Source organism: Diplotaxodon limnothrissa, linkage group LG16, assembly GCF_057381915.1.
Source record: "Diplotaxodon limnothrissa isolate DT_005_m linkage group LG16, D_limnothrissa_male_GT1.1, whole genome shotgun sequence".
In the NCBI taxonomy this organism is placed as follows: domain Eukaryota; kingdom Metazoa; phylum Chordata; class Actinopteri; order Cichliformes; family Cichlidae; genus Diplotaxodon; species Diplotaxodon limnothrissa.
The window spans coordinates 17,091,246-17,112,578 of NC_140611.1; the positions used below are offsets into that span (position 1 = coordinate 17,091,246).

General features: G+C 43.2%; 1 protein-coding gene across 1 annotated transcript in view; it reads left to right on the forward strand.

Annotated features, from left to right (window-relative positions):
• lmo7a (LIM domain 7a) overlaps window positions 1-20,718 on the forward strand; it is a 47,835-nt gene extending 27,117 nt beyond the window's left edge. Inside the window, exons 10-32 of the mRNA XM_085374899.1 lie at window positions 3,938-3,961; window positions 4,621-4,735; window positions 5,584-5,723; window positions 6,189-6,870; window positions 7,286-7,537; window positions 7,897-8,011; window positions 9,051-9,212; window positions 10,007-10,191; window positions 10,307-10,370; window positions 11,635-11,691; window positions 11,955-11,996; window positions 12,768-12,796; window positions 13,296-13,400; window positions 15,075-15,161; window positions 15,617-15,942; window positions 16,160-16,216; window positions 17,797-17,852; window positions 17,992-18,150; window positions 18,573-18,756; window positions 18,924-19,259; window positions 19,931-20,039; window positions 20,449-20,551; window positions 20,641-20,718. Of these exons, the coding sequence (XP_085231025.1) occupies window positions 3,938-3,961; window positions 4,621-4,735; window positions 5,584-5,723; window positions 6,189-6,870; window positions 7,286-7,537; window positions 7,897-8,011; window positions 9,051-9,212; window positions 10,007-10,191; window positions 10,307-10,370; window positions 11,635-11,691; window positions 11,955-11,996; window positions 12,768-12,796; window positions 13,296-13,400; window positions 15,075-15,161; window positions 15,617-15,942; window positions 16,160-16,216; window positions 17,797-17,852; window positions 17,992-18,150; window positions 18,573-18,756; window positions 18,924-19,259; window positions 19,931-20,039; window positions 20,449-20,551; window positions 20,641-20,663 (3,412 nt within the window). The 3' untranslated portion in view covers window positions 20,664-20,718. The remainder of the gene's footprint in view (window positions 1-3,937; window positions 3,962-4,620; window positions 4,736-5,583; window positions 5,724-6,188; window positions 6,871-7,285; window positions 7,538-7,896; window positions 8,012-9,050; window positions 9,213-10,006; window positions 10,192-10,306; window positions 10,371-11,634; window positions 11,692-11,954; window positions 11,997-12,767; window positions 12,797-13,295; window positions 13,401-15,074; window positions 15,162-15,616; window positions 15,943-16,159; window positions 16,217-17,796; window positions 17,853-17,991; window positions 18,151-18,572; window positions 18,757-18,923; window positions 19,260-19,930; window positions 20,040-20,448; window positions 20,552-20,640) is intronic.
• The last annotated feature ends 615 nt before the right edge of the window (window positions 20,719-21,333 follow it).

The following is a 21,333-nucleotide window of genomic DNA, read 5'->3' on the forward strand; positions in this document are numbered from 1 at the left end:
GCGCATCTCCAGTGGGCCCGCGAGTATGAAAGTGGCAGTGACTCGGACACAGACCGACCGGACCCCGATCTCGTTCTGGATGACCTGGCCAGTAGGCGCTTCCACAGCCCCTCCCCTGCTCCTCCCACCAACTTCGCCTTACCCATCAGTCCTCAGGTTGGGGGACGGGTGGCTGGAGGCAGGGGGGACACCTTGCCCAAGGTCACTATAACTCCCACTGTTGTCCCTCAACAAAACGTGGCCTGCCTCAGGTCAGAGAACATGAAGCAACGGCGTGACTTTGATGTGCCTGCTTGATAAAAGCAAACAAGAATGCTTTTCTTACCCTCAGTTTGCATGGTTAGTTGTAACCATGAGCAGTGGCTTTTTGTCATAGTGTGCTGCCTCTAACAATTTTGCAGTCTTCAGTTTGGTGCTTTTGTTCAAAGAGCTTTGCGTTTTTAAAGATTTAGCATGCCCTCATTTGCTTCTTTTCAGCTTGGAGGAGTGATTTGAGTTGGCAGGACAAGTCCACAAATCAATTTTTGCCTCCCAGCTTGACGTTGAGCTTGCATTGGTTTGATATTCCTTGCGTCATTTCATTTGCGGTTGTTGTGATGGACAAATATATATATCCTTTTTTTTTTTTTTTTTTTTGGTGTGACCTGTGTGCCAAAAAATAAGGTTTTGACACTTGTGGTTGGCTGTCTCTCTTGAGCAGCAGCAGCATCAGCAGAGGGGAAATGCAACCCCCCCGGCACGGTTCAGTGAGGGTGGACCACCGCCGAGGCGTGTCCACTGACAGCTTGTTCAGGGAGGTATATGACGACTCTGAGGATGAGGATGATGAGGTGGGCTATGCTGACCCTGTCCAAGATGATCTCTATGCCCGTAAGATGGGTATCAAACCTCTGCCTACAAGTAGTGTATCTTATGACAAGTTCTTACCCAAATTCTGGACACCAGAAGAAGACATTCACATTCAGAAGATCAAACTGGGCTCTCAGAGGAGACCCTGGTACAAGAAGATACAAGGCTTCAGGTGTGTGAGGGCATACATTTATACTCATATATACACAATCCTTTCTTTCTTCCTATCTATAGCTTGATTTTGCTGACCTTAAATAACTGCATGCCAATCTAACCTTTCAGATTAGAAATCTGTGATTCTGTGGTTCACTGTTTTCCAGATTCCAGCCTATATTTCCTTTAACTTTTCCTACCGTTGTTTCTTCTCTAATTTCATCCACCTTTTGTCTTCCTCTGTCCTTTCTTCTTTCGTCGGCTGTAGCCATAAGAAGTCAGGCTCTTCGTCAGATGACTCAGACTGTGACATCAGCCCCTGGCTCTCCTCCGCCCCCTCTCCCTCTGGCCCATCTCCCTCTCATACCCGCACACACGAGGCTTCAGCTCACACCACCCTTGTTGTGGGGAAAAGGTCGATACAGCTGCATGATTGTGATGATGCTGGAATATTTTAAAGCATCCAGATTTTTATAAGAAAATATAACTGACTCCTGTTGGGGCTCTGTTTCTGACGAGCTCCTGGAAAATAATACGGGAGCAGCCCTAACATGCTTTATAATGTAGTTTGCTTCCTTTGACCTTAGTGGAAATAGGCTGTGTCAATATTAATCTATTTATATTACAGCCTATTCAAGCCTAGACTTTTTCCTTTTTCTTTTTTCCTTTTTTTTTTTGTAGAAAGCAGCATTGCAGTTTGATTTCCTAACAGTGTGACTGTAAAATCCACATTTGATCAACTTCTGTTTGAATCAAATGTCACCACTGTGGCTGCTTGTTGTATCTTTTCCTCCTTTTTTTGCTCTTTGATCCGGTTCACACGCATGCACTCACCACCTCTCTGTCCTTTTCTCTCCTTCTGCCTACTCTGCAGTCCTCATGTTCAACCACACACTCCTCCACAGCATCCCAAGTCCCCTCTCTTAGAGACCCCCCCACTGGTGTTTGCCCCTGTGGACCCCACCTCAGGTCCCAGACTGGTGAAAGGGGAGAAGTGGATGCTCCTGGGGCGCCAAGACCCCCGGGAGCCCCCGGACCCCATTGATTATGAAAGTATTTGCCCGGACTTGGAGAATGATGACATGTTTGCCAGGCGAACCCTTGCCTTCCAGTCCAACACAAACTTTGCTAAACTGAAGACTCTGCTGACTTGCAGACATCGCCGCTGCACCTCTGAGCCGCAGCTCAACATTGTCACCCAGAAACCCGTTCGTGGAGGCGCCGAGGAAACTGAGTTCCCAGACATTGAGCAGGACGATGTGGTGTTTCGTAGGGAGAAAACCCAGCAGGCACAGCAACAGCGACCACTCTCAGGAGCACCTGACAACTATGCCCCGATGCCCATCCCAGAGCCTTGGGCACTGCCTCCTGACCTCAAGTCCAGACTCCTCTGCCCCCCATGTCCCCTGACTCATAAAGCAGCAATACCGAACCTGAATGAAGTTGATAAGGAGACCCGTCCTGAAACGGATGACATGCTAATTCGAAAGTTCAGAATCTGTTCTGATCAGAGCCAGAGCTCCGCTTCATCAGCCAGTCAGAAAACCCCTTCAGTGCCTTCTTCCTGTAGCAAAGAGGACCTGCAGAAGTGGCAGGCAATCAGGGAAGCTAGTCAGTTAAGACATAAGAAAAGGCTTTTGGTGGAAAGGCTAGCTGCTCTGAAGCTGTAAAGGAAAAAAAAGATTGACGTAAGAGTGGCTGTAGACTTTTTTCCTGCATGTTTGTCTTGTTGTTTCTGTGCCATTTCAGACTTTCAGTAATTTTTGTTTGATACTGAATTGTTCTGTTCTGGCTGAGATTTGATTTAAAGTCCTTCACAGTCAGCGAGGCGAGTTTTACACAGTTAAATGCTTGTTTCTTGATCAGACATGGGTATTTCAAAGTAAGAGTGAAGAAAATGTGGTGAAATTAACCACAACAGCAGCTTAGAACTTGTTCTAAATGTTTGTTGTTCCCTCAGAGTTGAGTGCTTGATGTGGTCAATTTTACTTCTCAAACTCATGGCGTGTAAAGACTGAGACATTACCTGCACAATAAACCAACCAAGATTGTGTATTTTGAGTTGTGATGCATTGATTTTTTAAAAACCATAATGATTTGGTGTATCATTTGCGAAACAGCCCTGAAAAGAAATCTGCCTTTCATCTTTTCTTATGTGACAGTTTACCTACATATGGGAATTAAAACATTCATGCTTAATAAAAGGAAAAAGCAACTTGTGAGTAACTGCGCTGATTCTTTTTTTAAACCCGCGAGTGCTCAAGCAGAGTAGAAAAGTGCAATATGGGAATTTAAAGTCCAACCTGACCTGAGCATAGTGTTGCTTTTACTCAGCACAAGGAACTTTATACAGGTCCGTGAAACTCAGAGAGCAGCAGAAAGGGTGGAAAGGTTGAATGCTGAGAAGTATCCAAACATAACATCCCCAACACTCTAACTGCACCAGTCCAACAAATTAAATATAGTCGTGTCTGTTGCGCCAACAAGAAGCACTATAGAAATTCCTCACAGCTCTGAAAGACGATGTGACTCATGCCCATAGTAACTTGAACACAAATCTTCACTGTACTGTTTGCACATGAGCGGACACACAAAAGCACACACACAGCAACCGTTTAACCTGAATTAAGCCCATTTGGATGGATGGATTTGGGGTCTGCAGAAAGCAGCCTTGTTTAGGGAAAGGTACACGTCTACACGCTTCCTCAGCCTAGTGTAACTTTAATCCTCTTGATATTAACAACAAAAACAAGCAGAGTCATGTCCTAGCTGGCCCTCTATACATTTGAAGCCCACTTAGCTGTGAACGAGCTGGTGTGTAATAGCTTCTAATTGGTCTCAAGCTCTTGACCAGAGCACTCACTGACTCACTGTCAAACTGCAGTCGGTATAAATGTGACTTTGTTGTCTGTGGCTTTTTTTTCTGGTTTCCTAGAGAGCGCCAAGAGGGTACAGACGGGTGAGTTTCTAAAAACAAAACAAAAAAAGTGGCACGTTTGCATTTGCTCTGCCCTCTTATGGTCGCACGCTGCTGCCTCCTGCTTTTTGTGCTGCTGTTCTCACTCTCTAGCTGCTAAACGCTGACACACAACATTGACTGTTTCACGGCTCAGAGCCAAGTTCAGGGTGAGGTGAGGGGAGGTGGGCTTTGCTCCACAAAGCTCTTTTGACACAGCTTACATATAATAGTAGTGGGTCCATGCCTAAACTGCAGTGTGTCCCAGTGAGAGTTATGACACACTGTATGTAAAACTTTACAGGTAGGTGAAGTTATTTAAGTTATTTCTCCATAAGGTGGGGCTTTAAAGACTTTTGCATGATGGGAAAGACTGTTACTAACCTGAGCTTATATCACCCTCAAGGTTTGGTGGTCAGCTGGTGTGCTGGGTTTGAATACTAACAAGTTACTGCAGATACCAAAAATATTAATGGCAGGTACCCAGTGGAACTGCAGTGTCTTCGTTATGTGTTTGTATTTACAGCTTATTTAACAGGATGGAAATACACAGGACTGTGCATGCATATCTGGAGTGGATTTCCACCTGTCAGCTAAACTTCTGATGCCTTTTGATCTTTGAAAAAAAAAAGTCTGCTTGATCTGCTTTTTTCCCCCCGCAGGAGTAAATCAGCAAGTGATGTGCACGTCGACCCCGCGGTCATCCGGCAGGTTCGCTACGAAGAGCTGCAGAAGTATCGTGAGAAGGTTAAACAGAGCGAGGATAAGTGGCAGGATGTGAGTACAATGTGCACTGATATTTGAGGATATCTGTCAGCTGCCCACTCTTCTTGCTATATGATTCAAGACATGCCTGCTTGGGCAGAAAGAAGTTTGGTTGCAGTGCAGATGAGGCGAAAGATGAGTCACACAGATCTGTGAGATCCATATGTGCTACTAGGCGAACAGGGGAGCAGGTGCTTTGGTGTGTTGGATAGCTGCAGGGTGGAAAAAAGAACAGTTTGGATTGAAATTGTAGGTGTTCAGATGTTAACTAGAGCAGCACTGCCCTCTGGCTATGGACCTGCATCATTAAAAATTGTCGCAAGAATCACTACATGCACGAAAAAAGTAGAAATAATGTGAAATGAAGGAATGATGTAAGGAAGACTTAGTCGATTAACTCTGAAATTAACTCTCAAGTTACAGTGAAAATGGAAAGTAAGCTCCAAATGGCAGTGCTGCAGTAAATTTAAACACTGCTGATCCATTGTGCATGTTCATTCTTAGCAATAAAAAGTTAATAGTAATAAAAAGTTATACACATATACACTACAGGACTGGGCTAGTGTGGTGTCATAGCAAAATAATGGAGTCTTAAAGCAGCATTTGGGTCACACAGCCCCCAACACACAGGGGAAGTGAGCTGGGAGGAGCCTAAAGCACACAAATAGAACACCTTCAAATCTCCATTTGAAGGTGTTCTCTTTTTTCACATCTTTTTCTCCCTCCTTCTCAACTTCACTGTCCTCAGTTGTACACTTAGCTCTGCGCACACAATCAGTCTGCTTTATCTGCAGTACTTATAAATTGACTTTTTGAGATATGTTGCATGAGGTGATGAGGGCTTCTTCTTTGCACTGCAGGCCCTGAGCGACTGGAAGAGCCGACGTCGCAGTGTCAACTCTGATATAGTAAAGAAGAAGGAGGAAAGGGAGAAGATAGAGCAGATTACTTACGGCGGTGAGAAAAGGTCTAAGACCTTCAAGGAGATGCAAGAGGAGAGGTGAGGAAAAACACACAGGTCCAACAGACTTACTGCTGTAGTTGTTTTTCTGCTTTTAATTTCTGGTGATTCTGGTTTTCCTCAAAAAGGAACACTCACTACATTTATTCCTCTTTTAAACCCTTTCACCATCAGAGGGGAACCATTTGCTAAGGTAACCACATGAAAAAGTGTCTGTAATTAAGAGAGACTATGTGATTATTTGGGCAAGAGTGAATGAGGAGACCGTAATTGTGCACTGATTCACTGTGAAAGTGTTATTCAATCATGGCTTAGAACGTGCCGGTCATTTTATTTAAGTGCACATCGTTCTTGCCCTCTTATTTCTGCCCGTGCTCCGCTTTCTGCTGTCCTCGTTAACACTCCATGCCCCCACATTCATCGTTAACTTTATTCATCTAGTCCAATTTGTACCTATTTGCCTCTCATGTCCTCCCACCTTCTCTTCGTCTGTTCGCTCCACAGAGAAGGTAAAAGAAAGAGCAGCGTTGGCAGCCGTCTTGGATCTCTCTCTTTTTTAGACGACGACGACGACAACGTATTTGAAAAACCCGTCATTGCCCCACGTACCCGAGCTCTTCCTAGCCGAAGCTACACAATTGACACTTCCCAATTTTCCTATGAACCCCCCAAGCCCTCTGTGAATGACAAAGAACCTCCCATCGCTTCCCCAGCTACCGGCAGGGCTGCTTCCCCTCCCACTTCACTTGAAGTCGTGGACAGTCCCGCACTAAGCAGCTCCATCACGAACACCATCACTCCAAACAACTACAGCTCATTCAACCGCTCCCCGTCTCCAGAAGCTGTACCTTTGCAGAGGAGTACAGACTCAGAGCGCGCCAGCACAGCCAAGAAGCAGGAGGCCCCAACTGTTGTCTCCTCTTCTAGCTCCCTACCAAAGGTGCCTGAGCCAAGCCCTGCATTGTCTGGCACACAGACTGAGGTGAAGCCCCTCTCTTCTGGTCCTTTGCACACACAAGCACAGCCCAGCTCAATGGAACCCAAGCCTCCCGCGGTGTCTCGGGTTTCTTCCTCCCTGCCCAAGACCTACCAGAGATCGGATAGCGCACGTCTAACTTCAGTTGTCACACCAAGGCCCTTTGGGAGCCAGCCCTCACGCATCACATCTCTTCCCCGAGGCTTTACCGTGAGTACTAGATAGTTTTACAAGTAAACTACCAGCACAGCACAAGAACATCAAGAGGGAAGGATGTGTTTGTTTGGAAGTAAGAAATGTTTGGCAGGTAATTTGTTTTCACTACATCAGTATTGCCCAGGAGTCATATCTGATTACAGTGTGAATAATGGATGAAGCTGGTGGTTTTATTATGCTAACTCCACTACCAGAGCTGCTATTTTCAGACTATTCCACATTCATTACTAGTTACTCGTCAGGAAACTGTTTAACACATGTTTTAAAAAATAGCTGGTAACATAATTACCAGCTTTTTTAGAGTAAATTCTATCATTTTCTAATCAGCAGCCCTTTGCTGTTAAAGTTCATTTTACACTTTGTTGTAATTGAGCCTTAACGGCTGTGTTCTTTGCCACTCTACATGCAGCCCGCACAGACAGACGACTCACACAAGCGCGTCAATGGCAACGTCGATGTTTCTAAGAAGTCATCAGTGCCGAGTCGGTACCATCAGTTCATGACCTCTGAGGACGAAGCTCAGTCTAGCTCAGCACACAGCAGTGAAGAGGAGGAGGAAGAGGCGACTACGGGGAATAGCGTCAACTCTGCTCAGAGCGTCACACCTGTACCTCCACAGGTCAAGAGTGAACCTCCTGCTCCAGCCAAAGAAACCAGCCAGGTACTCGAATCTCCTCCTGCTGACAAAGCAGTAAAGCTTTTTTTGTTTTCTGTTGGTTACAATGAAAAAAACTGAACACGTTTCTTTTAGTGAATTTTTTAAATTTTCAGCATTATTAGTGTATCTTTAGCTTTGTGGTAAGTAGTCAGTAAAACTTAATGCATGAGCTCATTAGGAGTAGTGTAGTAGCTAAAGTATAGTAACAGGTTGGCATTTATTCAACAGCCATAAATGACTAATGGAAGGCTTCCCTGCCAAAGCAGGCCAACCCTGACAAGCATCTCCAGAGCAAATGGAAGTCAGCCCACATTTGTACTCTTAAAGTTCACCTCTACTCACCTATGTCGTCTGGTTTCAAGGAGAACTACTGTGAGATGCGGATCAGCCTGAACCAGAAGCCCAACAGCAGCAGAGATTTCGGTTTCCAGGCAGCCTGGGACTCAACAGGAGCTTGTGTCACATCTATCCAGCCAGGTAGCACTTCACAGGAATACTTTTTTTAAGGATTTGTATTACATAAGTAATATGTTTTTTTTCCACCATCCAACATAATGTGTGAAAGTCAGCCAAACTGACAGCATTCGCAGTAAATAGGCCCCGAAGAAAATAGATCAGACACACAATGCAAGTTTTTCACTCTCACTAGAACTGACTGATCTGTTCACAGATACAGTACAGTGGTAATATTGACAACCAGCGCTCCGCTCTGTTACAGTTATCTGTCAGCCTCGGTCGGTTAGTTGTCAGCAGGTTTTTGAGTCCATTGCAGTGGCGATGCCTGACTCACTGTATGTAGGGCAGCTTCTATCTGGGTCAGATCTGCTGGGTCTGAGCCTCTCCTTCTACTGAGATTCCCCACCTGCACATCACAGCATGCCAAATAAATTAGTAAAGTAATACAAACAGCCCAAAGCAATACACGAATATAGCCTTGTCATACCTGCTTACAGCTTATTTCACTGTATCTGCAGACTCTGTATGGCGTAGCGCTTGATCTTTCATTTTATTCTTATTACCGCTTACACTTGTAAATGTGCCAGTGTTAGCATGCTGACACTGGCATGCTGATAAAGTAAGACGTTTATTAAAAAAATGCAGTTCAAACACTCCATAAAACACTTTTAACTAAAATTTGACATTATGATCTTCATGAAGCTGGAATGTGTCTCCAGGACTTCTACTGAAAATACAGGCATGTTTTATATGGCGTGAAGAGTAAGTATGACTCTGTAGCTTTTATCTGTTAGACAAAATAGATAGTGTGTACCTACATTTACATGTTACATGTTAACTGGGAAGAATAATGCTCATATAACATTGAATTGTTTAACTGTGAGCTTTTTTTGTAGGGGGATAAAACAGGTGGGATGAAATCTTGTCTTCCAAAAGTCAGTTTTAGTGACATTACATTCCCAGTTTTATATAAGAAACACAAGTGGGAATTATGATGGTCAAAACAAGTGTGGAATCAAGTAAAATTTCAGCTTATGACTCTGACCTGTGCCCACTGTAGGCAGCCCGGCTGAGATGTGCCAGCTTCAGACTGGAGACAAGGTGCTGACGGTGAACGGGCACAAGGTGGCAGACATGAGCTACACCGAGTGGAAGTCCCACATGGATGAGGCTCTGCAGGAGGGCAGTCTGGTCATGGATATAAGGCGTCATGGGCAGAACAGTGAGTAGTCTGAACCCTGCCTGTTTTTGCTTGCGTGACAGCCAGAGAAGGAAAGTGAAAAGTTTTTGAGGGCTGCATTCCCGGACTGGGAGTACTGCTTATGCTGCTTGGGTTGCTAAACAGTTTTGACACTCTAAATTGGTCTGTAGCCTGTTGTGAATTCATCCATAAATGAGCTCATGACAGGCTAAATGATGAAGGACTTGTGAGTTATCTTTGCTCATCTGGTGAAGAAAGACTGTTATTGTTTTGATTTCTGTGGGATTTTTTTTGTTTAATTGCTTCCCTCTTCCCCCCTTATGTAGTTATTTCTTCTTTCTGCTCGCTATTCCACCCCAGTGTTTTTCCTTCTAGAGAACTAACCCAGCTCAGATCTACAGGCCTATAAGTGTGTGGTGTTTTCAGTGTTACTGTTACAGGTTTACTTTATTTTGGACTATCAGTGTCACATTAGTTCACACAGTATTGCTAACTTTAACTAACTCACAATATTAGTTAATTACAGGTGTCCAGTGGTTGTGAGCCTATTAGAAACGGTGTTTGGGTTAATGGGGGCTTTAATGGGCTGCATGGCTGGGGAAGGGGGTTACTCTGTCTCCCCCTGCTGCACTCTATAATAACAACATAACAGCGCGCTTATCCCCTTGCTTTATAGCTTTCTTTATGCAGACGTTGTATATGTTCACATATATAGAAGCCTGGCAACAAGAAAAAAACCAAAAAAACCCGCACAAAACACATGGTTTATGTGCAAACACATCATATTTTTATGCTGTTACATTGTCTGCGCGCAGACTGGGACAGAGTTCAACCTTCCCTGCCATTTAAAAGCCATAAGACCATCAATCTGACCAGTACGGATCATCCAATGCTTGTAGGTTCCCAAGAAAAAAGCACAATCAGCTCCAGCCTGGATTTTACTTCAAACACTCCAGCAGAAACGCTGACGTTCAAAGAGACCCCGGCTCATCCCGTTAGCGTAAGTGACTCAGAATCACCTTGACTGACTCAGACTTGATTAGCCTTTATTTCTGTATTGTTCCCCAGCCTGGTGGCTTTTTAATGAGTGTGCACCCCACGATGTCTCCCTGCAGGAAGTGGCTTCAAACGGAGTTAATGGAGGTTTCCGAGAGGAGCCGGTGACCATGAGGAAAAAAGGTAAAGAACAGAGCGCACAGTCAGAAAGGTTATGAAATTGATCTTGATTATTTCTGGACTGAATACAAAAATACATCAGTAGGAGTTGCTGGTTTGACTTTGTCTTGTTTTTCACGTTACTTTGTACAGCTCCAAAAGAGTTGACATGCTGTGTAAAATGTGAAAAAACACACTGGAATGAGTTGCTAGTCTCATAAAACCGTATTTTATTCACAGTACAACACAGGAAGTATATCAAATGTTTTAACTGAGAAAATATCCCATTTTAAGAAAAAAGATAGTAGATCTTAAATTTGATGATAACAACACATCTCAGAAGTTTGGAGGGGGAAATGTAAGTGGTACAAAAGAAACAACTTGAGGAAAATTTTTAAGCTAACCCGATTTTACAGCAACAGATTAGTGACCTGACAGGGTATGGAAAGAGGATCTTAGAGAGGCAGAGCTTCTCGGCAGTAAAGATGAAAAACTGTCTACAAATTGTGGAACGATTTCATGTAAGTTTGTTTAAAATGGACTGATGCAAAGTGGAAAACTTTCCCCTGGTCAGGCAAATCGAACTTTGAAATTCCTGTTGGAAAACATGGATGCTGTGTCGTTGAGTTTAAAGAGAAGAAGGACCACGTGGCTTGGTATCAGCGCTCAGTTCTGATGGTGTGGGAGTGGATTATTGCTTATGGAACTGGTAGCTTGTACATCTGCCAAAAAGTATATCCAGGTTTTAGAGCAACAGCTTAAGAGTCAGACAATGGATTTTTCAGGGAAAGCCTTGCATAATTCTACAAAAAAGATGCTAACCCACATATTTGCAGCTAGTACAACAGTGTGGTTTTATAGTAGAAGAGTCCGGCCCTCAGCTGGCCTGCAGTTCAGACCTTTCACCACTGAAGACATTTGGAGCATCATGAAAATGAAAAACACAACAACAAAAAGACCCAGGACTGTTGAGCAGCTAGAGAAGTCCAACAACCTGTCTCCTCAGTTCCCAAATATTTATATGGCCATGTCCTGACTTTTTAAGATGTGTTGCTTCCATCATACTCAAAATGAGCCTTTTTTAAAAGTGTCAATTTTCTTAGTTTAAACATTTTGATATGTTTTCCATTATGAATGCATTCTGTCTTTATTTACATTTTACATAGTGTCCCAACTTTTTTGGTTGTAATAGACTTTATCAGAATGACATGATCAGTATGTGCTGTTAGGTCAGGTTTAACTTATTTCTAATGTTTTTGTTGCATTCTGTTTTCCATCTCTCATGTAGAGTCAGAACCCATATCTTTGAAAAACTTAAAGCGGAGGTCAGAGTTCTTTGAACAAGGTAAAAAAAACAAAAAAACAAGGAAGGTTGAGCGAAGAGATGTAGGACAGTTCTTCGTATTTATTATGCTTTCTGTGTAACCTGGTGGCTGGATTCTCTATGCTTTTGTCTCTCTGAATTCCTCAGATTATTCGAGGACTTTTTGCATGTTTTCGTATCAATGGCAGCCTCGTGACTTTGATTTTTCGATGGCTCTGTTGTCTCATGTTCTCTCGTCTGGTGCCAGAGCTTAACCTTTATGCTGTGCCCCCTCCCTCCTTCAGGTGGCTCAGGGTCCAGTGTCAGTGCGCTGGTCTACCTCTGTGGTAAACAGGGCTGTGTGTGCATTGACCTCCTCACATTCACTTGGTACAGCCCGGGACCCTGACATGCTGCTCAAACCCAGAAAGATTGATGTTATTTTTAAGGAGGTTCTACTCAAAGACCTCCTGCAGATGAAATAAAAATAATCTGTGACATGACGCATTTCCCCTTAAGTTTGACAGCATTTCAGACACGGTTCCAGCACACCAACCACAAACACAAACCTTTGAATCCTGCTGTGCTTTGTGATATTTTGGGATGGTGTCCAGGCTTAACACATGGTTACACTTTTCACTTTGCTGCAAGTTAAAAGCACTCTTGGCATGCATATTTCGAAGCATCTGTTGGCCTTTGAGACAGACCCCTCTCTGCTTGTGTGCATGCTGCTGGTTTCTTTGTGTTTCTTTTTTCTGGTTTGATCTTTTTTGTCATCACAATCAGTTTATTGGTTTTCCCATTCAGAACTATTGGGCCTGCATCCAATCCAAATGTTAACAAGTGGGTGAGCTTGAATTGAGAGAATCAATAAGCCTTAGTGGGTGAATGTTGACCGTTGCTGCTGGGGGGCTTTTTCTGAAAACATCAATTGTCATTTGCTTTGATTGACTGCTACCTGACTAAAAGATCAAGTTGAAACTTAAATAAGCCCGTCAACTTGGCGCTGTTGTGTTACATGTCTTGAGGGCTCGCTTGTGTATTTTTACATTATGTTTCACTGCTCTGCCTGTGCCTGCCTGGAGATATCGACTGAATGATTGTCTTTCTTGTTCTAGGAGGAGGATCAGAGCCTGCAGTGCCAGATGTGAGTAGTGTCAGTGCATAAAGGCCGGTTTTTGTCTCTTATGTTTGCTCTTCTAGTATGACAACATCTTTGAAAGCAGATACTGCAGTAATTACAAAGCCCAGAGCCGCTGTTAAGCCTCTCACATTGACTGCATTTGTAGTTCACTTTAGAGCCAGGTTCACACATCTTTTTCAGTCTTTTAGCATTTTAGTGACTCAACAGTGATTATAGGGAACCTTTTTTAGTGTAGCTTTGAAACCAGATAAGAAAATACAATAAATAAAGTACAGACGGTGCAGTGCAAGTGCATATTTGCAGTTTCATCTCACCTTCAGGAGCATGTAGAAATGTTGTGAAACAAGAGCAGATAAGTACTGGGTGTTTAAGAGATTATTATTTAAGTATCATCACATCTATATGGCACAAGCAGGCGGACTTCAAAGCAACAAAGTTCAGCGATAGTTTTGTACAACTGCGAGGTAAATTTGCTATGTGTGGTTTCCTTTTTTGCCTTCAGATACCGGTTCCCGTAATCACTCCCTCCAGTCGCTGGTCTTTTGACCCAGAAGAGGAGCGGAAAAGACAAGAGAAGTGGCAGAAGGAACAAGAGCGCCTCCTACAGGTATGTGAAGGTGTACTCTTGTATATTTAGTAATGTTGAGTTCAAGCACACAACACTGTCAGTTTATTTCTTCAGACTACAACAGCCTAGATCCCCCATAAAGATGACATTTGAAAACCTCCCCTTTACCCTTATTGATGAGTTTTTGCACCTCAGTATGTATCAAAAAAGACTAGTATGTACAGGCAGAAATCACTGTCATTAACTTCTGATTCACAGCCAGTCATTTTGGTCTGGAAGCCAGCCTGACATATCAAAGAAATCACTAATTTCGTAAAAGAGAAAGCAGGGTTACTCCTAGTAGGCGTCCAAAGGTGTAAAAGAGAAACGAATAAGAAAATTTCCCTCACACAGAGCAGTAAAGCATGGGTTACTGCATGAGGTGCAGCAGGAGGTGGAGGAGGAGTTGATGATAAGATTCTCATTGAGAGTGACCAGGAGGGACAGGATTAGAAGTGAGAGGGACAGCTGAGGCTGAGCGGTTTGGTGACAAAATTAGAGCGGCAAGGCTGAGATGATTTGGACATGTGCAGAGGAGGGATAGTGGATATATTGGGCAAAAGATGTTGAATATAGAGCTGCTAGGCAGGAAAGGAAAAAAAGAAGAGGAAGGACACAGAAGTTTTATGGATGCAATGAAGGAGGACATGCAGGTTGGTGTGACAGAGGAGGATGGAGGAGCATGAGCTGCTGTAGCAAACTTTAAAGGGAGCAACTGAAAGAAGATGATGATTTCATATCTTTCTTATCTTGCACTATGAGAAACAGCACTGCAGTGAAAGTGTTTTTTTTCTTACAGTCTACTCAAATGCACCCCCTAATGGCTAAGGGCTAATTTCAGGACCTCACAGGCACTGATATGTACCTTTTTGATGCCACTCCATTTCTTAATCTGAATAAATAATATTAAAAACATATAAAGTAAGCCAATAAACACCTGCATCATTACATGAAGGTACAAAACTGTCCCCAGATGTTTAAAACTGGCTTCCATAAGGTAAACCCCCCCGTCAGAGGTTACAACCCAAGTGACAAACTATCATGTGTCCACAACACATTACGAGTTGAACTACACTCACTGTAATTACAGATGGGGTGGGGATATCCACTTATCCAGTTGAGGGTTAGTGGGGGGGGGAAGAAACCTTAATTTAAAAAGACAATTAGAAGTTACTGACATGCTAGGAAATCCTCAATTACGTCTGCTCTTAACAGGCTCAGAACAGAAGGAGACAGCACTCGAGCTTCTAAGTGTGCGCCGAGTATCCAACTTTAGTGTAGGAGAATCATGTCAAAACATTTTTCTGGGGGCCTATTTCTGGATGGAGATCAAAGGTGGTTATGCAGAGTGCCGTTGCAGCCGGGAAGGATTTTTAATGCTGGCAGGCTTGTTCCCTGTTGGTTAAGCAGCCTGATTTCATGATCTTCCAGCAGGACTTCCTGCTCTGGGCAGGTTTCCCTAGAATGTGTAGAATAGTTAGATAACACGTAAGTGAGCTGAGAAATCATCTGAACAATATAACAGCCACAATACCTAATTATTCTGTTTTAAAATTACATATGGAATCTATAATGAATAGAAGTTTCATGTGTTGTTTTAGAAAGAGCTTTGTATGTCTGACTGGATTAAATGAGATGACCTTTGACCTCACCTTCATTTTTTTTTTTTTTTAGGAGAAATATAAGCGTGATCAGGAAAAGCTGCAGGAAGAGTGGCTCAAGGCTCAGCAGGCAATTTCTACAAGCACGGTCCCCAAACAGGTAACAAAAGTGTTTTGTTTTGTATTAATTATGAGCTGATAAATCAGCTGGAGAGTATTTAATGGTGGCAGTAAGTTGTGACTCATGGCACTAATTTATCTAAATGTATCCAAAGAGCTTTGATCTAAAATTGCTATAATTATGCATGGAGTATGTGGGCACGCTCTCTTGTATGTGACCCTTTAGAAATGGAAAGGGAGAGCAGAGCAGTGTCTAGTCATGTGAATGCTCACATAGTACATATATTTACTGCAGTGGCTGAAATCTTTCCAACTAATAGGTTTGCAACAAAAACTCCCCTCTACAATATAATTTCTAAAACCTCGCCACCTCGGGGGATGTGAGGAGTTTCTCCATCGTTGTCGCAGTTCCTCCTGGATGCTAATTAAGATTAAATTACTTGGTGCTCAAAAAGCTTCCTCTTCTCGTCCCTTTTCGTCTCTTGTCTCTGGTAGCTTGGGAGCCTGGAGGTGAACAACCACAGCAACAGCAGCACCGGCCCACACTCACCACTATCTCCCGTCAACCAGCCCACATCTCTACTGTGGGAAGAAGAAGAGCGAAAGAGGAAGGAGGAGCAGGAGCGCCAAAGGCAGGCAGAGGAGAAGAGGAAGAGGGAAGAGGAGGAGCGAGAACTGCTGCGTCTCCAGGAGCAGAGGATGAGGAAGGAAAGGCAGGAGCAGGAGGAAAGGAAGAGAAGGGAGGACGAGAGGAGGTTGCTGGAGGCAGAAGAGCTGCAGCGCAGAGAGAAGGAGAGAGCCTTTGAGCAGCAGCAGCAGTGGTCAGTAGAGCCACTCCTAATCCTGTGCTGCCCTGAATACTCAAACTCACATGTCTTTTGTATTCCTTGACTCACCATCATGCTGATAATAACACATTTAACCAGCTTTACTGTCTGTGCATTAACATGTGCAACTAATGTGTTTGCATGTGCTTTATCCCTCCTTTGTGTGGTACTCATCATCCCACCTCTCTGCACACAATGCCTTTCACCAAAGGGCCACTAGCTCCCACGGCTTTCCTTATGCCCAGCCTTCACTCACCTATGCAGACAGGTTAGTACGAGAGAGCGAGAGCAGCTGGACCTCTTCCTGTTTATAACCTGTTAACCATGCTTTCTCTGCAACATGCTTTTGACATCATTGCTCTACAATAACTGCAGTTTGATGTGTTGAATACTTAGTTGACTATCCTTATTTAGCATGCATGAGATGCATACACACATAATTAATTAAGACAGATTATATTGGATTGGATTTAACAACAGTCTGTGGAACTCATGAGCGTAACCCCCCATTATAATTTGGTATAAGCTATACCAAATTATAATGAAACATGCCTATAAATATACAAATAGAATAAACATACAATAAAGTATGTACATATTTATGCAGTTTTATATGCACAAAACAAATGCTTCTTCTTACAACAACAATATAGTTTGATTAGAAACCTTTACAAAGTAGATTATTTACAGTTGTCATTATTGGGTAATTAGCCCCAAATCATTTTCAGCTCTAGATTTTTACATTGTTAGACCAGCAAACATTTTGTCCTTTCCGAAACAGTACGGAAAGATGATATGGAGAAAGTAATCAAACCGCTACATTTATAACAAAATTAAATCCATAAAATTAGAAGAGGTTCAGTCCTTTTAAATGATTGACAGACTTTTAGTGGCTAGTGTTGTGTGATCCTTCTGAGGCCTTTATTTAAAAAAAGAAAATGGGTGCCTTTGAGAGTTTATCTTCAAATTAACCAAACAGTTAAAATATTTTAAAGAAAATATTTACAACTGGTGCTCGTATTAAACTTGTATCAGAGATATGAGAGGAAAAAAACTTTGCTGTGCAGAAAGGAAATTGGTACAAAATTCACAGTTTCCCAGTGAACAGCTAAATGTTGCACTGCAGAGACAAATCAAAGGCAGAGTTGTGTAGCCACAGTCATATTAGAGTGGTTGAAGATAATGTGAGGGCATATGTCCCTAAAACTGAAGCTGAACCTGAGTGGGGACATTCAAACAGGATAGTGATCCTAAGAACAAATGTAAATCCACCAGGATTCTTACCAAGGATGGAATAAACTAGGCATTAAGGACCAGGAATAAAAACAAGCACAGATTTGACCTCGTGGGGGATTTGAAGTCAAGCAGTGCATGCAACAAAATCAAACATCTAGCAACTAAAGAAAGAATCTATATAATCTGTAATCTGTGAACTCATTTGTTAAATCATTTGCAATGTGTCTGTTCTGCTTCTCATAAAGCGAGAACTGTAATCCTGCATTCCTGAACGCCCACACAAATGGAACCATTTAATTATTTATACTGTATTTATTATTATAGGATTTGTGGGAAGCGGGAAAGAAGGTCAAAGGGGATACAAGGTAGAGGGGAGGCAGAGAGTGCAGGAGTCGGAGGGAAAAAGGAAAAATACACAAAGTTTTAAGATGAATGCTACATTACCAGCTGACATGCTGTGACACTTATCGCCTTCTATATTATACCATCTGACATATAACTATGATCCATACAAAAAGACATGAATTCCCTCACACTTGTACACAAAAGTGAAACATCTGCTAGAACTGAAAAGTAGTGTTGTTCATGTATGTTTTGAATTTTGTTCGACAGGACAAAATCCAAATCATCCCCTCAGCTCGACGAAGAGGACAGACCTCAGAGAAAAGGTCAGCCTTCTTAATTCATTAGGGGCTTTGTGTGTGTGTGTTGTGGTGGTTGTGGAGGTGGGAGAGGGTGTTTTAAATGACTCCACGTACACATTTTGTTGCACAGATGTATACCTGTGTGGGTTGTACCCTGCTGTAGGTGTGCATGTACCCCCGGGGGGCATGGCTCAGCGGCTGCTGGAAGAGCAGCTGAAGAAGGCACATGACAGAGTTTACCAAAGTCAGAAGGCTGCATGTGAGCTGGAGCTGGAGCGCAGGAACATCCTCCATGCCATGAGATACAGAGAGCCGGAGAGAGGTGGATTTTAGCCCCCTAAAGCGCCGTTTCTCGTCGTTTTAATGTGAAACTCCCGTTACGATCAGCCGATCAGTCAATCGAGACATTTCGTTAACTCTAACTCTAAACCTACAGATGTTTGATTTGCAGCTGACCAGACAAATGACGAACCAATCAGCCATGTGGCCAGAAAATGACATGCAGCAAAAGCAATTTAACTTATTGATTACAGCATGTTTTCTTTCAGATCAATGACTTTTTCATCCATAATTTAGTCATATCTTGTCTCATCAAGCCAGACTGTGGAAAACAGATACTTATATCATCCTCATCTAATTCTGTCTGCCCCACGACTATTCATTTTGTTCCTCCGCCGATCACCAGTCATGATTTTTTTTTTTTCCATCGATAATGTTTCCTCTGTCTGTCCTCCCACCTGGCAGTGACCTCAAGCGGAGCCGCTGAGAAGAAGGACCAGCAGCCTGCATCTCAGGCTGAGCTGGAGCGGCAGCAGATCCTCAATGAGATGAAAAAGAAGACGTCATTGCTGACGGACAACAGCTGGATCCGCCAGCGTTCTCCCGACACTTCCACCAACAAGGAGAGGGACCTGCCACCTATGCGCAGGTACAGTAATACCTCATTAACTTTGGTGCGATGGTGGCGGTTGGCTCTTTTCTGTTACTACTGTCCTGTTTTTTTGAGTTGGGTGTAAAAGTTAAGTTGTCAGTCAGAAGGTTCGACTGCTTTTTCTAACTGGCTAACATGGGGTGTGGCTTGGGTTGGCTTTGCAGAGGCGATTCTCTTGACAACTTGGACACCTCATACAACTCCTGGCGTTCGTCATCGAAACCCCGAAGCGGTTCTTTTGCCCAAAACTACTTTCGGCCTCACTCTGCCCTTTCTGGCAGCACATCCTTTTATGGTGGGGGGCCGCGGGCTCAGCGGTATGGTTCCACTTCCACTCTGCCTTCTTCCTATTCCATGGGCTCACTCCGAAGTGGGGCAGGATCCCATTTGGTCCCTTGGTCCAGGCAGTCGCCTTCCCCTTCACCTTCACCCTCTTCTCCTTCACCCATCAACTCTCCAGAACCCACGGCTGAGGCAGACGCTCCTCAGCAGCACAGCAGGTAAAACCAGAAATGAAGCTTTGCTTAATGCTGCCTCTAACAACTCACTGGTACATCTGGGTTGCGGTATTTAAGGCGTTGCTACTCAGCCGTGCAAAAGTGGTGGCAAAGGGTATTTCTCTTTTTCCTTTATGTCACTCCTTTTATGATGTAATGTTTCTTTTGATGTGCTTTTTTATAGATCACACAGTAGCATAATTCACTTTAACTTATGTGTGGAATACAGCAGATGCTAGTTTAAGTTTAGCCATGTTTTTGTGGATTACACGAAAGTTTGTCAGTGATCATGTCCAAACACCTGAGAGACAAAGAAAGTCCAAAGGTTGCCTGAAGGTTATCTTAAAGAAGCTTGTTCACTTCCTAACACCCGAGTTTCCCAACCTTTATGAAAATTCACAAGTGTTTCCCTCGTGTCATTTTTGTTGCCATAAACAGTATTTTGCGTGTGACACTAAATGACACTGTTTTAATGAGCCTTTGTCATTTCAGCAGTGCTGTTTCAACAGGTTAACATTTGCCAGCTTGCCAAAGTGTCCGTCTGTCTAACCCTGGTTTGAACCAGTGTTGGCGTGTGTTTTGTATGTGTGTATGTGCATATATGTGTGCATTCATACATGTGTCATGTATGTGTGCTTGGCTCTGAAATGACAGCTGTGCGTTCTGTAATTCAGGTCAGTGAGTGGAAAGAAAATCTGTACGTTCTGTGAAACCCCGCTGGGAAAGGGAGCAGCCATGATCATCGAGTCCCTTGGGCTCTGTTATCATTTGGGTTGCTTTAAGGTGAGAGCTGGACTCCGGTCAGCCGCGGAGCACATCGGCCGCCGATCCTCAAAAACTAACTTGATCGCCTCAGGCTCTTTAGTTTGTTTTACTAACCTGGTGAATCCTGGTGAATGTCAATCCCCTGATCCCTTTATTGAGAAAAAGAAACTAAATCCTGCAAGATCAACTATTCCCTTTGCTTTTTTTTTTTTATCAGCAGTCTAATCTAGTTGTTGTTGTTTCTTCTGGGAGCTGCGGTGACCTTTATCTGAAAGTTAATCCACTGTGTCAGCCTTCATCTCTTGATTCTCATCCTTCTCCTTTAATACACAGAATCACGGTCTAGATTTGTCTGTCCTCATCACTCCTCCTTTGGTCACGTTTACTGATTCATTCCTCAATTCTTCTCCTTCCCAAACTTCCTCAGTGCATCGACTGTAAGTCTGACCTTGGAGGATCAGAAGCCGGGGCTGAAGTCAGAATACGAAACAAGCAGCTCTACTGTAACTCCTGCTACATGCGAGTCAAAAGTGAGTACTTTCTCGAGCTGATCATCAGTGGGTGGTGTTGTTCTCGCCTTCCTCCCATAATCGGTCGCTTTTTTCCCCTCTTCTTTTAGCTGGTCAACCAACATCTATGTGACGTGACTGTACTCCAGCAGATTGATGAAGAGACTACTTCCGACAACAACCCTTGAATTTTAAAGTGAACATTGAAGCCATTGCAATTAACTGGGACACTTGGTTGGGACGTATCGCTGTTTATGATTCTGTTAAAACCCCAGGCGATACCTTGATGAGAATCATATTTGTTTTTACAGTGTGTGATTAAGGGAGGGACGCTTGCAAAGTAGTTATCAGCTTTTGTGTTTATATCCTATTAAGCAGCACAATTGTACAGAGTGTAAGGGTTCTGCATGCGCCGGAGTTTTTAAACGTTTTAGCCACAAAACTAGTCGAGCTATTAACTGTCTACCAGATTCCAGATGAAAGTCCTTTTTGTTTCTAAACTTTGCTTAGATACTGAGAGAAAATCCTGCAGGATCATCCTCCTCATTTTCACGCTTCTTTTCCCACCAACTATTGTGTTATAAAAATCTGTGTCAGCCAAGGTATTGGTATCATGTCTATGTGCCTTTTTATTTGTAATTAAGATTACTAAAATACTGCAAAATGTCATTTGCATTTGTCTCAAGTTTTCAGTGATGGAGTATTGCACACATAAGCAGGTTTCTATGTAAAGAATATGCGTCACACTGATTAGGCAAACATAACAATGTAAATAAAAATAACTAAATGCTCCCCACGTGTTA